The sequence below is a fragment of the Saccopteryx bilineata genome, chromosome 2, assembly GCF_036850765.1.
Source record: "Saccopteryx bilineata isolate mSacBil1 chromosome 2, mSacBil1_pri_phased_curated, whole genome shotgun sequence".
NCBI classification, from domain to species: Eukaryota; Metazoa; Chordata; class Mammalia; order Chiroptera; family Emballonuridae; genus Saccopteryx; species Saccopteryx bilineata.
The window spans coordinates 22,578,268-22,594,367 of NC_089491.1; the positions used below are offsets into that span (position 1 = coordinate 22,578,268).

A 16,100-nucleotide genomic window follows, 5' to 3' on the forward strand; every position below is an offset into this window, starting at 1 on the left:
TAAGAAATATATTTTCTTGCTTCTTTGCATGTCTGATCATTTTTGTTTAATGACAGATTTTATTTCTTGGGTTCTGGATATTTTTATATTAGTATAAATATTCTTAAACCTTGTCCTGGGACACAGTTAATTTACTTAAAAACTGATCCTTTTGGCCCTGGCCAGTTGGCTCAGTGGTAGAGCGTCGGCCTGGCGTGCAGGAGCCCCAGGTTCGATTCCCGGCCAGGGCACACAGGAGAAGCGCCCATCTGCTTCTCCACCTCTCCCCCTCTCCTTCCTCTAAGTCTTTCTCTTCCCCTCCTGCAGCCAAGGCTCCATTGGAGCAAAGATGGCTTGGGCACTGGGGATGGCTCTGTGGCCTCTGCCTCAGGCGCTTGAATGGCTCTGGTTGCAACAAAGCAACACCAGGATAGGCAGAGCATCGCCCCCTGGTGGGCATGCCGGGTGGATCCCGGTCAGGCGCATGCAGGAGTCTGTCTGACTGCCTCCCTGTTTCCAACTTCAGAAAAATACAAAAAAACAAAACAAAACAAAAAAACAAAAAACTGATCCTTTTTTTTTACTTTAAAAAAGTAATATTTAAATTTTGATGACATATGCACTATATGAGTTTTAGCTGTACAAGATGATTTGATATTTGCATACATTGCAAAATGAGCTCCACAGTAAGTCTAGCTAACACATAGTTAAAATATTTTCTTCTGATGAGAGCTTTTAAGATTTACTCTCTTGCGGAGGACCCGGGTTCGATTCCCGGCCAGGGCACACAGGAGAAGCGCCCATTTGCTTCTCCACCCCTCTGCCGCGCTTTCCTCTCTGTCTCTCTCTTCCCCTCCCGCAGCCAAGGCTCCATTGGAGCAAAGATGGCCCGGGCGCTGGGGATGGCTCTGTGGCCTCTGCCCCAGGCGCTAGAGTGGCTCTGGTCGCAACATGGTGACGCCCAGGATGGGCAGAGCATCGCCCCCTGGTGGGCAGAGCATCGCCCCTGGTGGGCATGCCGGGTGGATCCCGGTCGGGCGCATGCGGGAGTCTGTCTGACTGTCTCTCCCTGTTTCCAGCTTCAGAAAAATGGAAAAAAAAAAAAAAAAAAAAAAAAAAAAGATTTACTCTCTTAGCAACTTCTAAATATACAATACAGAATTTTTAAGTATAGTCACCAAGCTGTACATTACATCCTCAGATCTTCTCACCATCTTTATGCATTCTGCCTACTCCTTCACCTCTGGCAACTACCAATTTGTTCTCTGTATCTGTAAGTTTCTTTTCTTTTTTTAAAAAACAGATTCCAGCCTGACCAGGTGGTGGTGCAGTGGATGAAGCGTCAGACTGGGATGCGGAGAACCCGGGTTCAAGGTTATGAGGTCGCCAGCTTGAGCACGGGCTCATTTGGTTTGAGCAGGGCTCGCTGGCGTGGACCTGAGGTCGCTGGCTTGAGCAAGGGGTTACTCGGTCTGCTGAAGGCCCACAATCAAGGCACATATGAGAAAGCAATCAATGAACAACTAAGGTGTCGCAACGAAAAATTAATGATTGATGCTTCTCAACTCTCTCCGTTCCTGTCTGTCTGTCCCTGTCTATCCCTATCTCTCTCTCTTTCTTTTTTTTTTTACACAGGGACAGAGAGAGAGTCAGATAGAGGGATAGATAGGGACATACAGACAGGAACGGAGAGAGATGAGAAGCATCAATCATCAGTTTTTCGTTGTGACACTGTAGTTGTTCATTGATTGCTTTCTCATATGTGCCATGACCGCGGGCCTTCAGCAGACTGAGTGACCCCCCGCTCGAGCCAGTGACCTTGGGTCCATGCTAGTGAGCTTTTTGCTCAAGCCAGATGAGCCCGTGCTCAAGCTGGGAACCCCGGGGTCTCGAACCTGGGTCCTTCTGCATCCCAGTCCGATGCTTTATCCACTGCGCCACCGCCTGGTCAGGCTATCCCTCTCTCTGACTCTCTCTCTGTCTCTATAAAAAATAAAAATAAAAAACAGATTCCACTTATAAGTGAGATCAGATGAAATTTGTCTTTCTCAGTCTGATTTATTTTACTCAGCATAATGCCTTTAAGGTCCATCTATGTTGTTGCAAATGGCAAGATATCGTACTTTTTCATGGACAAATAATATTTCTTTATCCACTCATCCATCAATGGACACGTAGGTTGCTTCTGTATCTTGGCTACTGTAACTAATGCAGCAATGAACATGGGTGGGGGGTGGGATGCACATATCTTTTTGACTTGGTGTTTTTGTTTTCTTCAGATAAATGCCCAGAGTGAAATTGCTGGACTGTATGATAGTTCTATTTTTAATCTTCTGAGTAACTGCCACACTGTTTTCCACAATGCTTCAGTTTCCACTGTATTTTATTGGCCCTGCGCTGGTTCCCTAATTTTCTGCAAGTATAGCAGAAAGGCCCCTTGCTGTGTCTGGTGTTCCATGCTGTCAGAAGCAGACACCTGGATTTTCTATTTCATCTCTTGTTGCTGTCCTGAACACATCACCCAAACTTGGAGGTGCCACCTGCCCCTGGGTTTCAATTGTAACCACTATTTGCAAAACCTTTAGATCTATACTTCTGGATATAACATTTCTTCAATATTTGAAATCCCACATTCCCAGTTGTTTATTGCACATGTCCATCTGGACACCTGTCTGATTTAGACTCAACATATCCAAATCAAAATGCAACATCTTTGTCTTCTGTCTCTACATGTTCAAGAATTTTTCCTTTAATTCATAAACCTCAAACATTTCAAGTTGGAAGAGATTTTCTGATCTCATTTTACAAATAGGGAAAATAAGGACCAAGGATATTAACTAAATTTTTGCTCATCATTTCCGACTAGTTTCTCTAAAACATCACTTTTTATCTCTGAGGATAGCTTGGTTGATTCAAACATCGGCCCCAGATGGGGGATGCTAGGTGGATCCTGATTGGGGGGCATGTGGGATTCTATCTCACTATCTCTCCCTAAAAAAGAAGAAAGAAAAGAAAAGAAAAGAGAAGAAAAGAAAAGAAAAGAAAGAAAGAAAGAAAAAAAAGAAATTCTATCTCTTCCATTCAAAAACCTTCAGTGGTTTCCCTTTTGCCTAAACCTTCAGACACTTGTCGATCTTATGGTCAAAGCACTGTCCCTATTACAATAGTCCCTTCCCCACTGTCCCTGTAATAATCCTTCAAATAAAATCTCTTCTTACAAATAAAAGCAAAACAAAACTTCAGTGATTTCCCAATAGTCACAATATTGTAGGTGACACAAAAGAAGTGACCATCGGATTCTCTCCCCCTCCCTCTCTCAGTGGCTCGATTGGTTCGAGTGTCAGCCCCAGGCACTGAGGATGGCTTAGCTGGTCCCAGTGTCAGCCTCAGTCTCTGAAGATAGCTTGGTTGATTTGAACATCGGCCCCAGATGGGTGGTGCCGGGTGGATCTCGGTTGGAGGCATGTGGGATTCTGTCTCACTATCTCCCCTTCTCGCACTAAGAAAAAGAAAGAGAGGAGAGGAAAGGAGAGGGGAGGGGAGGGGAAGAGAAGGGAGGGGAGGGGAGGGGAGGAAAGAAGGAGGGAGGGAGGGAGGGAAGGAAGGAAGGGAGGGAGGGAGGGAGGGAGGGAGGGAGGAAGGGAGGAAGGAAAGAAATTCTACCTCTCTACCATAAATACAGCTTAAATATCAATGCCTTTGCTAGTATCACCAGACTGAAATTAATTTATTCACTGATTTTTTTGGGGGGGGCATTTCTGATCTGTAAATTCATAGACTACCTATTAAATTCTGCTTTGTATATGGACATTCTCTTTCTATCTTATGTTCTTTCAAAGTTGCTCCAGGCAGAGAGCAACTGTTCTGTGTTCCCCGCCATGCTCAGCACAGTGCCCGGTACTCAGAAGCTCAGTGAAGTTGGCTGAAAGAAGTAAACTCAAGAGTTTCTTACCTTGGTAATGTCCGTGTGATCTTTGAGCCCATTGGTCATGCACCAATAACGCCACACATTCAGGGCATACCGCGTGGCTTTGGTAGTATTTGGGCTTACTGCGCTGGTGCACAGATCATTCAAGTCATCATTAATATTAAATACAGGGAATTTGTTGAGCTTAGTAGAATAGGCTAGAAACAGAAAAAATAAAAGGCATTAAAATAATTTGCCATTCCCTTTTTTTGACAATTACATCTTGGGATCATGTTAAATAACAGAAAACTCCTAAGAGATAATACTTACAAAAATGAAATTTCTATCAAGTGTACATATATCAGAGCAAATAGAGGACAATATTTCTAGCATGAAATCAATGCGGTAACCTTGCATTTAATCCCAACAACTTTGCCGTATACACTAACTGATGCACCCATGCAGGCATTCCAAAAACAAAACGGAGGGGGAGATGAGTGCAGAGAAACAAAGAACGTTCTATCTAAACTTTTCAGTGGGAACAAAATAACAATCCTATTAACAACAACGACAACAAAGAGATAGAAAGGAAGACAAGTTACATATCCTTTCTCCCCAGCCTCAGTGAATGAAGAGCTGTTGTTTCTCTGTAATACATGGTCTCACATGTCTTATGTGCATCCTAGGCAGCCTCGAATTACATGGTGTTAGCATATTTCTCTAATTCTTTTCACAAATTAAAAAAGAGGAAGGTACGTGAACCCTGACTCCACAGTTCATCAGCTAGCTGGGAATCAGAATGTGAGGGCACGGGAGAGAAGGATGAGGGCAGTGCAGGGGGGGGGGGGGGCTCTAGAAAAGTACACGATCCTCTCCGAAAAAGAGAGCAGATTTTAAACTGTCATCGCCAAATCACTGCAGATGAAAGCAGGCTTTCTTCAATGTATCCGCCTTAAGTGTTGGTAGCCAAAAAGATAATCAAGTCCACAATGGTCATCGGGCTCTTCCTCAGACTCTGATCTACTAAACCCGGGCTTAAACTGTTCAAATTGTGACTTTGGTTAAAAAAAAAAAAATCAAAGTAGACCATGTCGAGGAATGCCAATCAGTACTTTATATCTAATGGTTCTGACCCTCTATGTTCAAACAAGAAACTAAAAGGCTGAGAAATAGCAAAATAAAAAGTTAATTCAGTTACCAAGGTCATCCACTAATTGGATTCACTTTTCCTAACTCACCTCACCTTTCCCGGCTCCCACTGAGGAACTCCAAACCACCAGCCTCCTGAGGCCCCCAACCCCTGCCTACTCCCAGGACACCCACACCGTATCTTCCCCACACTCAGCCTGAGAAATTGCCCGATGGTCTTTGTATTAATCAAAGTGTCTTTTTTTTTTTCAATTCCAATTCCAAGCTCATCTATTGATACATAAGCTTTCCCCACACTACTCACTGCCTTTTCTCTCCTTTAGCATGTCTCACAGTTGCTTTATTCTGTAGAACTGTGATCCAACTGTGTCAAGAAGATCTCAATTGGTTTGTACACTTGCCCACTGTGTACAACTGTTGAGCACACAATCTGCTTTAAAAAACGCTTACAGCAAGAAAGGAATCAGCAATGCTGGAAAAGCTATCTGAAGTGACTGAGTCATGTAGGTATATTTCTCTCACTACCCTCATAAACCAAGATAATGGTACTATTTCTGGGACTCACTTGATATTAGTGAAAGGATTCTAGTACAAAATGTATTATTATGACATCTACCGCTAACTGAATGCTCACCATATGCCACGAGTTATATAAATTAACTGTAAGCTCTAAGCAACCCTATTGTTGTACCTATTTTGCAAATAAGGAAACGGTACTGCATACATCACTCATCCAATATTTACTGAGATACACACTCTCTGAGCCAGGTACTGTGCTGTCCCAAGTAATGGAGTTAGCAAGAATCAAGGTTTGGGCGTGGTTCCCACTGAGTCTATGCTCAGGACACTAGAACTAAAGAAGTCAGGTACCAGAGAGATAAGGTTTTCAGTAAACACTGCAACTTAAACAAGTATACAGGGGGTCCTCGGGTTATGACACAGTTTCATTCCTACGACAGCGACATAACCCGAATTTGGTGTAAGTTGGAACACACCCTAGCCTAAGTCACTTACCTATCCTCACAGAGCTGTAAAATCATGATCTAGAACATAAAAACAACTAAGCCACAGAAAAAGGAAAGGGACATAAACATACTGGACTATACGCGTTACTGTGTGTTCTTCCCCCACGGGCAACCAAACTAGTTCACCTACGTAGACTGTGAATACAGCGCTACGGCGTAGGCCGAAATGCTCACGTCTCAATTTTTCAAAGATTTATGGGAGGGAGCATTGTAAACTCGAAACGTTGTATGTCGAGACTGTCATAACTGTATGCTGGCCCCCAATACTTACTCAGATTAATCCTCATCAAGGAAAACTAAGTCTGATTTATTTAGACAAATACTATAGTTTCGCTATAGATATTTTTTAAAATAGATGTTTCTGTTTTGGGTTTCTTTTAAATTTATTCATTTTAGAGAGAGGAGAAAGAGAAGGGGGGAGGAGCAGGAAGCATCAACTCCCATATGTGCCTTGATCAGGCAAGCCCAGGGTTTCAAACCGGCGACCTCAGCTTTCCAGGTCAATACTTGATCCACTGTGCCACCACAGGTCAGGCTATAGATATTTTTTTTTAATATTTTTATTTTATGTCTTATTTATTCATTTTACAGAGGAGAGGAAGAGAGAGAGAGAGAGGAGAGACAGAGAGAGAGAGAAGGGGGGAGGAGCTGGAAGCATCAACTCCCATATGTGCCTTGACCAGGCAAGCCCAGGGTTTCGAACCAGCGACTTCAGCATTTCCAGGTCGATGCTTTATCCACTGCGCTACCACAGGTCAGGCTCTATAGATATTTTTTTAATACAACAACATAAAGGGTTTCTTGGCAACACAGCCCAGTCCCTGTCACTTCTTTACAGCAAAGCATAGAAATGGTCCCACTGCAAGATAGGATGATTAAGTTTCATCACTATGTTAAATGATGGCATGATGTAACATAATTGCATTTTAATCACAGGACAGAGACTGTACACTGAAAATGGAAACCTCTTTTCCCACTGAAGTTTTGCCAGAAGCCCCAGTAATAGCCTGTATTGCGACAGGACCCAACTGGGCATCGTGGATTTAGCTATGTCCTGTTTCTCGGTCTTTCATTGATTCGCCTCACCTGCTTGTGCTCTGGACACCTAGCTTGACCTGCCTCTCACATACACACAGATGGCCTCCTTGTCCACTCAACATATGGCACCCTGCATTGGGCCATCCTCCAATGCGGACACCTTTCTCACTCCACTCAAAGGCCGACATCCCATGCTGAGAAGCCCTTCTTCCTGGAAGCCTTCACCATACTTCTCAGGATGGAAGCCCTACTCACTTCAGTGAGACTCGGACTTTTCACACAGGGCTTCTTCCTGCATCTCCCACTACGGTGTGGATGCCCTCCTCAGCCTGCTCAGACTATCACACCGCACACCTGGCTCCCCCTCCACAGGATGTTTTTCTCCCCCAGTTCAGCTGTCACCACTTGCCAGACTGCTTTCTTTCTGAAAAACATATCTTGCCCTGGTCAGTTTCCTACACCCCTCACTGTGCAGTGCGCCTACGCAGATGCCTTCCTTCTTCACGCTCCCGCCTCACTCTAGGTCATCACAGCTCCTTCCAATGCACAGACTCCAGCACACATGCCTACTCTGCACTATCCGCCAAGAGCTTTGAAATGTAAAGTTCAGGGCAGAAAGGGAAGACGTTGAAGGGATGGGGGAGAAGAGAATTCTGGAATTTCTATTTGTTCAGAGACAATTAATACTTTTAAATAAATTCTTGGTGAAAGGAAAAAAAAATTAGTAACTATTTCAAACTGAATAATAATAACACAACATGACAAAGTTATGGATAAAGTTATTGCAGTGTCATTAGAAAAAATGATTGTATTAAATTTAGAAATTAGAAAAGAAAGGTTGAATATCAACTATGCCAGGAAATTATAAAAGAGAAAAACAAATATATCCAAAAAAGTAAAATGAAGGAAAGGATACACATAAAAACAGAAAACAATTAAATAGGAAAAAAACTTAGAATTAAAAAAAGTAATTCCAAGAGATGGGCTTGAAAAGACTAATAAAATTAATAAACTCATTAGAAAAAAGATAAAAGGCAAAAATTTCTACAGTAGAAATGAAAAGAGAGTTATCACTACAGAGCCTACAGATATTAAAAGGGCAGTAAAACAATATTATGAACTTGCTGCCAATACATTTTGGAGAAAGTGGACAAATATCTAGAAAAGCCACAACTTACCAAACCTGAACAAGAAATATAAAATTTAGATGGTCCCATACCCATTAAAGAAATTGCATCTATAATTTAAAATATCATACACACACACACACACACACACACACACTACAGGTTAAGATGGATTTTACCAGTAAATTCTTTAATATTTAAGGAAAAAATAATACCAAATCTAAAAATTTTGATTATAGGAAAAAAAAAATTCTATTCAAATGTCTTTTATAAGGCAGCAAAGCTTTTCTATAAAAATATAAGCCAAAAAATGCAACGAAAGAAAATTACAGCCCTGCCTGGATAGCTCAGTTTGTTAGAGCATTGTCCCAAAGCACAGCCGTGGCTGGGTTCGATTCCCAGTTAGAGAACATACAGGAACAGACTGATGTTCCTGTCTCTCTCTTTAAAATCAATGAAATGAACATTTAAAAAAGAAAATTATAACACAACTCATAAACACTGACATGAAAATCCTTAATAAAATATGAGCAAACTGAAAGCCTACCTCACTACAAATAACAACAAAATTCCATATATATCATGATCTATAAGTGAATGGTAAAATTATAAAGTTTCTAGCAGAAAACACAAAAGACAGTGGGTTAACCACATATTTTAAAATAGAACATCAATATTACTAGTCCAAAAGTACAAGATTAATAAATTGGATTTCAGTAAAATTAAAAAGACATTTATAAAATTGTACCACTATGGGGGTGAAAAGGCAAATGACATAGTAGAAGAAGGCATTTGACAAATATATCTGACAAGTGGAAAGCAGGCTGTCAAATTTAAAATGGACAAACTTGAATGGGCACTGCATATAATAAGAAACATCATTAATATTTCAGTATATGTAAATTAAAATACACTCACCAAAATGTCTAAAATGAAAACCAAAATCCGTAAACATTAAGTGTTGGTGAGGGTGTGAAACAACAGGAACACTCTTGCTCAGCTGGTAGGAGTGTCAATTTGTACAATCACTTTGGAAGCTAATTGGCAACATCTACTAAAGTTGAACATACACATACATATTCTATGACCCAGCAATACAACACCTATGTGTGTGTGTGTACGTGTGTGTGTATCCAACAGAAATGTGTATGTGTGTATTAAAAAGCATGTATGTATGAGTGTTCATAAAAGCATAATTAATAATAGCCCCAAAAACAATAGAATGCATATAAAATTATGAAATATTTACATAATAAACTATTATACACCAACAACAAGGAATGGATTACTGGAATGAACTATATGCAAAAACGTGAATGAATCCTACAAATACAATGCTAAGCAAAAGAAATCAAACACAACAGAACATATTGAAATGGTCTTTTTATAGAATTCAAAAACAGATAAAATGACTGTATGGTTAAATAATATAATGGTTATTTTTGGGTTGTAACAAAAAGAAAGCACATGAAGCCTGACCAGGTGGTGGCGCAGTGGATAGAGCATTGGACTGGGATGCGGAGGACCCAGGTTCGAGACTCCGAGGTCACCAGCTTGAGCGTGGGCTCACCTGGTTTGAGCAAATCTCACCAGCTTGGACCCAAGGTCGCTGGCTTGAGCAAGGAGTCACTCAGTCTGCTGAAGGCCCACGGTCAAGGCACATAGGAGAAAGCAATCAATGAACAACTAAGGTGTAGCAACGAAAAACTAATGATTGATGCTTCTCATCTCTCTCCATTCCTGTCTCTGTCTGTCCCTATCTATCCCTCTCTCTGACTCTGTCTCTGTTTAAAAAAAAAAATCACATGAAGAAAGCTTCTAGGCTTCAGGTAATATTCTATGTCTGTCTCTGGGTGGTAGTTAGAGCAATATGTTTGCTTCATAACATTAATCAAGCTGTATGCTAATGATCTGCACACTTCTGACTATATATAATTCACTAAGAACACTTTCCAAAAATCTTTAAAATTAAAAATGTATACAGGTGTCCTCAGGTTACGACAGCCTCAACATATGATGTTTCAAGTTTACCATGCTTACTTCCATAAAAACTTTAAAAAAAATTGAGCCACGAGTGTTTCAGCTTATGCCATTAGTGTCGTACTTAAGAACTATGTGGGCGAACTATAGTATTTTGGTTGCACGTGGTGTTAGAATATACAGTACAGTGTATAGATAGTACAGTATATTTATGTCCTTTTCCTTTTTCTGTGGCTTAGTTGTGTTTTTAAGTTGTAGATTATGATTTTACAACTGTGTCAGGATACGTAAGTGACTTAGGCTAGGGTATGTTTCAACTTACACCAAAATTCGGGTTCTGTCACTGTCGTAGAACGGAACTGTGTTGTGACCCGAGGGCTCTCTGTATATAATCCTAATAAATGAAGTTATACCATGTACTTGAGTGAGAAGGCTCAATATTATAAAGATGTTTATTTTTTTCAAGTAATCTTCAACGCAATGTAATTATAATTAAAATCCTCCTTTTTGTTGCTACCTGTTGATTCTAAAGTTTATCGAGGAGAGTAAAGGCAATTTTGAAAATAAACATTGGGAGAGTAATGGCGGAGTAGGAAGCGATACCGATAAATCTCCCCCAAACCTCAACAAGATCTTCAACCAGAAACAGAAAAACCTATCCTTAGAGCCTCCAGATGTTTCGCAATACACCCAAAGGTATGATCGAGCGAAAAATTGGCTAAATATATAACCAAACCCCGAAGGAATTAGGGAGTAAGAAATGCTCCGCCTTCCTCACTAACCTAAACAGGGCGATTTTCACTGGAAACTGAGAATATAGAAACTAAGGCGGGCAAAGGGGATGAATAGATCCAGGCTGTGGCACAAACGGCCGAACCAGGCTGTGGCACGGAGATCCAAGCCAAGGAAAAACTGTTCCTGTGACAACCTGGGCAATACAGCTAACACTCGTGCCAAACCCAGACAAAATGGGCAGCCATTTTACCTGATCCCCTGGTAGGCGCATAGTGGGCGAGAGATTCCTTCCAAAGCCCCAAGAGGGTGCGCCCGTGTTACTCCACAGAGAGGCAGAGTCAGAGGCCTTTGTGTGGGCCGAAAGCCTCCGGGAAGCGAGAGCTAATTCTAACACTGGAACTTTTCAGTGCGGGCGGGAGGTTTCACTCAGAGGGCGAGACTCTGGCCTCACATCCTGGTCTGCGCGCACGGAGAGTGGGAAGGAGACTCCTCCCAGCACCTCCGGAGTGGAAGCCCGTGTTGTCCCACGGAGGGGCAGAGTCGGGGGCCTTTGTGTGGGCCGAGGACGGAGTCACGGGCTGCCCCAGCGCCTTGAAAGAGCAGCACACGGGGACGAACGAGAGCCAATTCCAACATTGGAACTTTTCAGTGCGGGTGGGGGGGTTTCACTCAGAGGGCGAGACTTCCGGTCTAACATCCTGGTCTGCGCGCGCAGACCTGCTCGTGTTACCGGACAGAGTGACAGAGCCAGAGGTCTTTGAGTAGGCGAAAGCCCCGGCTGATTATGCTAGCAGCTCTGACTGATTGAGCCTTACCCAGAGCCCTGTGCTGAGTGGAAATAAGAGTGGGAAGTTGCCCACTCTTTGAGCCTCTTACTATCCAGGCAGAGGCAGCAGCAACCCCATAGCTGGATTCTCAGGCTGCTGGTTGAGGAAGGAAAGACTAGGAGAGAGGCTCCTGGAACACGGACTCTCTCACTGTAAGAGCCTATAAACGCTAATGAGCCTCGACTGCCAACGAGACTGAAGCACAATACATGACATCGCCATAGAGACTTATCAACTGCAAACCTCTACCTGAGCGTGCCAAAGGGGCAGAAACCGGGGTACAGAGTCGCTGACCAGGAAGAGGGAGAGAAAAGAAAAAGCAAGAAGATAACCTCTCAAAATCAGAATAATCCGCAGACTTTATAACCTATCCCATTTTATTATATTTGTTCGTTTGTTTCTCTTATCTTCATCCTTGATTTTTTTTTTCTTTTTTCTTTTTTTTTTCCTCCTCCAATTTGGTCGTTTAACTCCCTACCGGTCTTACTCTCTCCTCTCCTTGAACTACACTACCCATAAGTGTTACATCTCCCATTATCTTTTCTTTCCTCTTCCTTTCTCTCTATAAGGGTTGCACTCCAAAACCCTTAATTCTCTCTCTCTCTCCTCTTTTTTCTTTTTTCTTCTTTTAGTGGTTCCCTCTTTTTTTTCTCTCTCTCTCTTCTTTTCTCCCTCTATATTAGTTTCTTCCTTTTTCCTTTACATCTCCTCTCATTCAAACCTCAATAACAAACAAATTATTTTATCTGGGACTCAAACTTATGTTTGTGGCATTTGGGGGGGTTTTTACTTCACCTTTTGAACTCACTAGCAGTGCTCCCATCCCTGGCTCTCCATCTTATCAAGCTCTTGTTCCACTAAATACAATAGTAATTTTTTAATTTGTCCCCCCATTTTCCTGTTTCCCTCTTACTCCTCTCATCATAACTCTTAGTCAACCAACACCTAAACGCAAATCATTTTATTCTTGATCCAAATTTTTTCATTATTTTTTTTTGTGGGTACATACCCCCACCCCTTTATTTATTTATTTATTTATTTATTTATTTATTTATTTTCTTGCCCCTTTATTACTTTTCCCCAATTCAGGCCCTCCATTACAGGCATTGTTTGTTCTATTAAATACAATATAATTCACAGTTCACCACAAGATTTTCTCAAGAAAGAGGGGAGAGGAGAGGAGAGAAAAAAAGGAGGGGGGAATAATTTCCTTTTTTAAAATTTTTATTTTATTTTATTTTTCTTTATTTCATTATTAATTTTTTTAAAAAAAACAACTTTTTTCCATTTTTTATTTTTTTAACTTTTTATTTTTTATTAAATCTCATTAATACTATCAACAAAACCACCCTCAGATGCCATTAAGGAAGAGAAAATCGAATATCATGGATACAAAAGAAAGAGAGGTAACACAGATAGAAGAGGAAAAATCTATGGAGAAAAAATTTAATATATTGGAAACCTTGGAGTTAAATGACAGAGAATTCAAGATAGAAATCCTAAAAATACTCAGAGATATACAAGAAAACACAGAAAGGCAATTTAGGGAGCTCAGAAAACAACTCAATGAACACAAAGAATATATTTCCAAGGAAACTGAAACTATAAAAACAAATCAAACAGAGATGAAAAACTCAATTCACGAGCTGAAAAACGAGGTAACAAGCTTGGCTAATAGAACAGGCCAGATAGAAGAGAGGATTAGTGAAATAGAAGACAAGCAACTTGAGGCACAACAGAGAGAGGAAGAAAGACACTCAAAAATTAAAAAAAATGAGATAGCCCTACAAGAATTATCTGACTCCATCAGAAAGAATAACATAAGAATAATAGGTATATCAAGGGAGAAGAGAGAGAAAATGGAATGGAGAACATACTCAAACAAATAATAGATGAGAACTTCCCAAGCCTGTGGAAAGAACTAAAGCCTCAAATTCATGAAGCAAACAGAACTCCGAGTTTTCTTAACCCCAACAAACCTACTCCAAGGCACATCATAATGAAATTGGCACAAACCAACGGCAAAGAAAAAATTCTCAAGGCAGCCAGGGAAAAGAAGAATACAACATATAAAGGAAGGCCCATTAGATTATCATCAGATTTCTCAGCAGAAACTCTACAAGCTAGAAGAGAGTGGACCCCAATATTTAAAGTCCTGAAAGAGAGGAACTTTCAGCCACGAATACTATACCCATCAAAGCTATCCTTCAAATATGAAGGAGAAATAAAAACATTCACAGATACAGAAAAGATGAGGGAATTTATCATCAGAAAACCCCCACTCCAGGAATTACTAAAGGGGGTTCTCCAATCAGATACAAAGAACAAAAAAATAAATAAATAAAGCCACAAGTAAAAGCTCCAAGAAGAACACAATAAAACCAAATTTAAACTGTGACAACAACAAAAAGAAAGGGGGGGAGAGGATGGAGATTAAAAGTAGCAAAGGACGATGGAGTGCAAAAGTACTCACAAAATAGTGCGCTACAATGAACAGGGTAGGAACCCTTTTCATTACCTAAAGGTAACCACCATTGAAAAAACCACCACAGAAGCACATGAGATAAAAAAGATAGCAACAGTGGAAAGATGTATGGAATACAACCAAATAAAAACAAAAGATAAAAAAACGAAAGAGAAGGATCAAACAAGACACAAAACTAAGCAATCTATAAAATGGCAATAGGGAACTCACAAGTGTCAATAATTACACTAAATGTAAACGGATTAAACTCACCAATAAAAAGACACAGAGTAGTGGAATGGATTAAAAAAGAAAATCCAACTGTATGCTGCCTACAGGAAACTCATCTAAGTAACAAGGATAAAAACAAACTCAAAGTGAAAGGCTGGAAAACAATACTCCAAGCAAATAACATCCAAAAAAAAGCAGGCGTAGCAATACTCATATCTGATAATGCTGACTACAAGACAGCAAAAGTACTCAGAGACAAAAATGGCCATTTCATAATGGCTAAGGGGACACTGAATCAAGAAGACATAACAATTCTTAATATATATGCACCAAACCAAGGAGCACCAAAATATATAAGACAGCTACTTATTGACCTTAGAACAAAAACTGACAAAAATACAATCATACTTGGAGACCTCAATACACCGCTGACGGCTCTAGATTGGTCATCCAAACAGAGAATCAACAAAGATATAGTGGCCTTAAACAAAACACTAGAGCACCTGGATATGATAGACATCTACAGGACATTTCATCCCAAAGTGACTGAGTATACATTTTTCTCCAGTGTACATGGATCATTCTCAAGAATTGACCATATATTGGGACACAAAAACAACATCAGCAAATTCAGAAAAATCGAAGTTGTACCAAGCATATTTTCTGATCATAAAGCCTTGAAACTAGAATTCAACTGCAAAAAGGAGGAAAAAAATCCCACAAAAATGTGGAAACTAAACAACATACTTTTAAAAAATGAATGGGTCAAAGAAGAAATAAGTGCAGAGATCAAAAGATATATACAGACTAATGAAAATGACAATATGACATATCAGAATCTATGGGATGCAGCAAAAGCAGTGATAAGAGGGAAGTTCATATCACTTCAGGCATATATGAACAAACAAGAGACATCCCAAGTGAACCACTTAACTTCACACCTTAAGGAACTAGAAAAAGAAGAACAAAAACAACCCAAAACTAGCCGAAGAAAGGAGATAATAAAAATCAGAGCAGAAATAAATGAAATAGAGAACAGAAAAACTATAGAAAAAATTAATAGAACAAAGAGCTGGTTCTTTGAAAAGATCAATAAAATTGACAAACCCTTGGCAAGACTTACCAAGGAAAAGAGAGAAAGAATTCATATAAACAAAATCCAAAATGAAAGAGGAGAAATCACCACGGACACCGTAGATATACAAAGAATTATTGTAGAATACTATGAAAAACTTTATGCCACTAAATTCAACAATCTAGAAGAAATGGATAAATTCCTAGAACAATACAACCTTCCTAGACTGAGTCAAGAAGAAGCAGAAAGCCTAAACAGACCTATTAGTAGAGAAGAAATAGAAAAAACCATTAAAAACCTCCCCAAAAATAAAAGTCCAGGACCTGATGGCTATACCAGCGAATTTTATCAAACATTCAAAGAAGACTTGGGTCCTATTCTACTGAAAGTCTTCCAAAAAATTGAAGAAGAAGCAATACTTCCAAACACATTTTATGAGGCCAACATAACCCTCATACCAAAACCAGGCAAGGATGGCACAAAAAAAGAAAACTACAGACCAATATCTCTAATGAATACAGATGCTAAAATACTAAACAAAATACTAGCAAATCGAATACAAC

General features: G+C 40.2%; 1 protein-coding gene across 4 annotated transcripts in view; it reads right to left on the minus strand.

Moving 5' to 3' along the window:
* KIAA1958 (KIAA1958 ortholog) overlaps nt 1-16,100 on the minus strand; it is a 168,056-nt gene that overhangs the window by 21,325 nt on the left and 130,631 nt on the right. For all 4 annotated transcript variants that reach the window (XM_066256496.1, XM_066256494.1, XM_066256495.1 and 1 more), the window contains one exon: nt 3,932-4,104. In XM_066256496.1, coding sequence (XP_066112593.1) covers nt 3,932-4,104 — 173 coding nt within the window. The remainder of the gene's footprint in view (nt 1-3,931; nt 4,105-16,100) is intronic.